At 45.5% G+C, this 5,026-nt stretch overlaps 1 protein-coding gene across 1 annotated transcript; it reads left to right on the forward strand.

Moving 5' to 3' along the window:
- Window positions 1-401: 401 nt before the first annotated feature.
- Window positions 402-4,992, forward strand: LOC140322629 (C-type lectin domain family 10 member A-like). Its single transcript, XM_072399185.1, has 7 exons — window positions 402-561; window positions 1,672-1,767; window positions 1,843-1,914; window positions 2,372-2,452; window positions 2,810-2,961; window positions 3,212-3,318; window positions 4,462-4,992. Exons 1-7 carry the CDS (start codon window positions 420-422, stop codon window positions 4,607-4,609), a joined length of 798 nt encoding a protein of 265 aa, XP_072255286.1. The 5' UTR covers window positions 402-419; the 3' UTR covers window positions 4,610-4,992.
- The last annotated feature ends 34 nt before the right edge of the window (window positions 4,993-5,026 follow it).

Below are 5,026 nucleotides of genomic sequence, written 5' to 3' on the forward strand. Positions count from 1 at the left end.
ATGTGACTGTTCCAGAAGTTGGTCCGGTTCTGTTAAGGGACAATGAGCAGATCCATATAAATTGATTTATTCTAAAGATTTATTCAATGCTCCTCCTTGAGAGGTTCTGATAGCAGCTTGGCGTTGAAGACTCGCCCCATCCTACCTTCCTGTCAGGGTATTTCCCGAGGTCAGTATGCGATGTGACCTCCATTCAACGAATAATCATTTATATCGGGGCAATCGTCATGGACCAGGACTGAGCCAAGGTCCCGGGGGCCACAGTATTGGTTGAGAGTAGTGCCTGGCCTTCCTAGTACTGCAGGGGCTAAGGCATGTGTCTCTGGTCCTCTTGGGGTCCAATGTTCCTCCATACAATGTGGGACCGATAGGTGGAAAGGGTCTCAGGGTCCTGTGGGGTTCTTATATTCTGGTCAAATATGTTTTCCTTTTTATTTTGCCACCCAGATGCCATGATGGATTTCAGGATTCCCCAGCTCCCCTCTCTTCTTCTTTGTGTTCTGTGCAACGTCTGTGCCGGCCTTCTTTCCGTCATCATCATCCTCATCATCTCCTTCAGATGTAAGTACTTTCATTGTCCACTATTAGGTATAGTGTAGGGGCCCTTTTATGACCCTTTCATTGGTCTGTGGCCCCTCTGCTATATCAAAGGCTCTCATCCTATCTTCTGTATATATTGATTGCGGGCCCCGAGTTTTGGATGACATATCTACAAAAGTCTCCTTACCAATAAAAGGAACTCACGTAGCCCTCTGGTCACCGGTTACCCCTCTAGCTGGGCCCTATTGAGGTTTAAACACAAATGGAGGATTTAGTATGAAGTTTGGTATTGAATTCTCCCAGGGGGTAGAATAATTTTGCTGCACACTGTGGTTCCTCATGGTAGCTTCTACCTCATGAGTCAGTGAGTGTGCCATAGGTGGGGCAGGTACTATGGCTATGTCCGGGGTGGTGCCTTATCGCCACATGTGACCCCTGTATTGTGGGGGTTTGCAGGCAGGAAGGTTATTTGGAATCTTGTGATGGCCAACTAGGATCTCATGATGATCCATTCCAGTGTCAGCTGCTTGCCAATGTTTCATTCTGTGAATACAGCGTGGCCCTGGTTGGCTGAATGCATGGAAATGCTGACAGCAATGTAGACATTTGTCCAGCAAATCAGGGAAGAGGTCAGCCGAGGACAGCTGTCATCAACTGACTCCATGCTGGGTTCACTGAACACAATGACAGGAGCTCCAGCCACCTGTCCAGAACTCTTGTCAAATGCATTAATGAGGCTTACACCCCCAAGCATCGCCCTTGTCCCCATTGGGGGCAGGTGGGCATATGGTTTGTCAAAGGGAAAGGGGACAGAGGACAGAGGGCCTGTATGGAATGGCGAGAGGGGCACACACAATCGTTGCCCCCATTTATTTAATTTTTTATGTCCCAAGCCCATGTTCTGGTTGTGAAAATAAAGGAAAGCCAGACAGATTTTTTACAAATTTCTCCCAAATGTGAATCAGGTAGAAGAGATTTGTTTGGATTCCACCTCAATGGTAATTTCCCAAGTTGAATTTTACTGGTTGAATATTCTACGGTAATGTTTAGTACGCTGCTCATAATAAAATAATTATCAATATCTTCTCATTGCCATCATGTGATATCTTCCGATTTCCCCTCCCCCCACAGACACCGGGGAAAAGCCCCCGGATCACACACTTGAATATAAGATTGCGAACCTCAGTGATGTCATGAACTCCAGAATGGCTCAGCTGACCCAGGATGGTGAGTGTCCCATAGATGGGATGATGGGAGTAGTGGTGACCTGGAAATAACTCCTTCTATTCTTCTGTCCTATAGGGAACAAGGTGACGGAGAAATTACAGCAGCTCCATGACAGTGTGAAGGCCATCCAAGCAGACACGTCTATAAGTAATCTGTTCTGGAGGGAGAGGGCAGGAGGGGTATTGGGGTAATTCTGGGTAGGTGTGTGGTCTGCTCCATACAGCTGATATCGGGGATTTTCTATGAATGGTGGGGAAGTTTCTGAATGGCTGCTAGGAGGAGATTTGGGAAAATGGCGGCTGCCAGTTGCGGTGAGGAGTTTAGGATGACAGAGGAACTTCAGCACAGAATTTGAACCCTTTACCTGACCCCTTTGCTTCCTAAAACCTCACGGTATTTTCAGTCTGATGATTTCATGTTGGCTTCCTCTTCTTCCTGGCCATCGGCAGGTATTACTCCTGAGTGATGGTCATATAATGTTCAGTCCGGGGGGTTGGGTACAGGACCCCCTGGGCTCAAAGCAATATGTGGAATCTTATAGCATGAGGAAGCCAGGGTTGGTAATATTATTGGGTTTTCTATATTTCTCTCCTTTCTATTACAGGCACCCTGCAGAGCAATGTAAATAGGGCCCTCAATGCCCTCCGTAGAATCTCTGAGCAGGTGAAGAAGCTTCAAGTGAACGGTAAGTTTACAAAACTTGTGAGCACCTCGAGATCCTTCCCAGCCAATGAATTACCTCCATCATTGGATAACAGTGAGCGCGTCTGTTGGATAGAGCCGGGAATACCTGGGAACCCATCAGATTGTAAGGGCCACCGAATCTATTTCAGGTGTCACCCAATCATTTGAAACATTTCCATTCCTGTGATTTCCCGGGATGCTCGGCAGTAAGGACGCCTATAATATCTTTTCTTGGTATTGATTTGTGGAGTTTTGGTCAGAGGTGCATTATCAGGGAGTATTTACCCCCCATAGACTAGGGCATTGTTGTGCTTCCTTTCTGCTTTGTGACCTCTCCATGTGTTTGTCCGACCTGTAGGATCAGATGATTTCACCTGTCCATCGGGATGGAGCACCTTCCAGTCCAGCTGTTACTTCTTTCCTTTCGCTGGGAAGTCATGGATTGAATCAAAGAAGTTCTGTGAGGATAAAGATTCCCATTTGGTTGTCATTAACACGGAGGAGGAGCAGGTTGGTGGACGGCCGTTGGTTGGCTTCCCAAAGGAAGAGATTCCCGGCTCAGCAGCTCAATCTTCACCCCGTACATTTACATAGAATTTATATATTTATTAGAATAAAGATTGTTCTGTGAAATTGTACAGCATGGGTTTTGGCCACAATGAGATCCTCGGAACCATTGGCCTCAAGGTCTGATTTGTGCTGACATCATGGTAAAATGGTCCTACACAAATGATGCAGAGAAAGTATTTGTGTTTTGTAGAATTTCGTGTTTGGAATAACAAAGGGGAAATACATCTGGATTGGGCTAACAGACGTAGAAGGAAGCTGGAAATGGGTGGATGGAACTGATTACAATTCCACACCAAAGTGAGTATGGAATGCCCCATGGTCCCCTGTATGAGCCCTACATGACTTGAAGGGGGGGTAGATGGCCACCGGACTTCCATGTATATGATAAAATATCATCACCTATCTATTGTACCATAAAACCTTCTACACTGAGTGAATATCTGACACAAGGGCATTTTAGGGCCCAGTCATGTCCTAACATTGTACTTCTAGATAGGTTAGATCTATGGGATCCCGGGTATATTCCCGGGTATATATTGATCTCCGGGGATGCCAACCTTCATATAGGTACCTACCATGTGCAGCAGCTTTCACAAGTTATGCCGAAGCACTGATTGGCTAGGGGTAGCCATTCAGTAGCCAATCAGTCAATGATTGCCAGAGTCAGCCAGTCAGGGTCTCTGCTAACAAGGAATCCCTCTTAGCCTTACTGTCCCAATTCTTCCATTTTTATAAACATTCTTCAGCTGAAATTGGTCTTTAATACAATAATGGGGCAAAAAGAACACTGGATAGGTGGCCCCTATAGCCTTCAGGGTACAATTTGGGGGATTTAGCTTGCCAGTGCCCCATACCCCAACTTGCCATATTACTATTCCAGTTGTCCTGGCTTCTGATTGGATGATGCTACTTTTAGCCCCATATAGGACCCTGCAATGAGGAGTCAGCAGGTGGAATATGTGGGACGTCTTTCCATGTACAATATTTCGGGGTGTAGCCATCAATGTGTCGTATTTTGGGGTTTATACATGGGTCACCAGAGTGCCCTATTAGTTATTGTGTATTATTATAGTCATTGATTTATATTCTGGTGTGGTGTAGAGTGCAGCCAATTTTGGGGATCCCATTTCTCCATTATTTGGGCGGTGTCACAATATTCTAATGTTGAGGGTTGGTTGTTCTCAGACAAACGGAACTTTTATACAAATTGGTAGAAGCGCCCTGAAATATCTAATAGAAGAATAGAAACTGTTATAGGTGGATTTTGGCTTTTCCATTGGAAGCCACAGAGATCCCTCGCAATGGAAGCCCCAAGGAAAAGCCAACGTACGGCTGAGCAGACCACACATAACCTCAGATCTGTGCAATCAAATCATTTGCACTTTGCTGTACCGTATTTGTGGTCCTGGAGGTGGAGATGCTCATATGTTTGTCTTGTAGAAATTGGATCCCTGGGCAGCCGGATGAGTATTATGGACATGGACTTGGTGGAGGAGAGGACTGCGCTCACCTGCACAGGAGCGGCCAATGGAATGATGATCATTGCTCCCGGACATACAACTACATCTGTGAGATGGATATGATATGAGGAGTGCGGGACTCCCTTGTCCTAACCATCACCCAATAGCAGCTGCTCCTCTAATCAGAGCTGTGGGGAATATTATGGGGGACCTTCTATATTCACCCCAATATCTGTCCAAACCCCTCCATTTTATCTCTCACCATTGTTCCTCCCACATTTGGGACCTGAGGGTCAGAACCTTCCATGGTGGGGGGTCCAGATCCGGAGGCAGCAGAATCTCCACAAAAGATTTTACAAAGAGACTTTTATTGTTTATTGTTTTATAAAGGGTGAAAGTTGGGGTAAGGTAGGGACTTTACATTGGGGAGGGGGGTTATTGGGGCAATAGCTAGGGGTAAATTAAGGGTTATAAATATATATAGAAAATAAATGACATATTTACCAAATAATATATTTTATATGTAATCCGTATTTATTTTCTGG

The sequence above is a fragment of the Pyxicephalus adspersus genome, chromosome 2 (assembly GCF_032062135.1).
Source record: "Pyxicephalus adspersus chromosome 2, UCB_Pads_2.0, whole genome shotgun sequence".
NCBI classification, from domain to species: domain Eukaryota; kingdom Metazoa; phylum Chordata; class Amphibia; order Anura; family Pyxicephalidae; genus Pyxicephalus; species Pyxicephalus adspersus.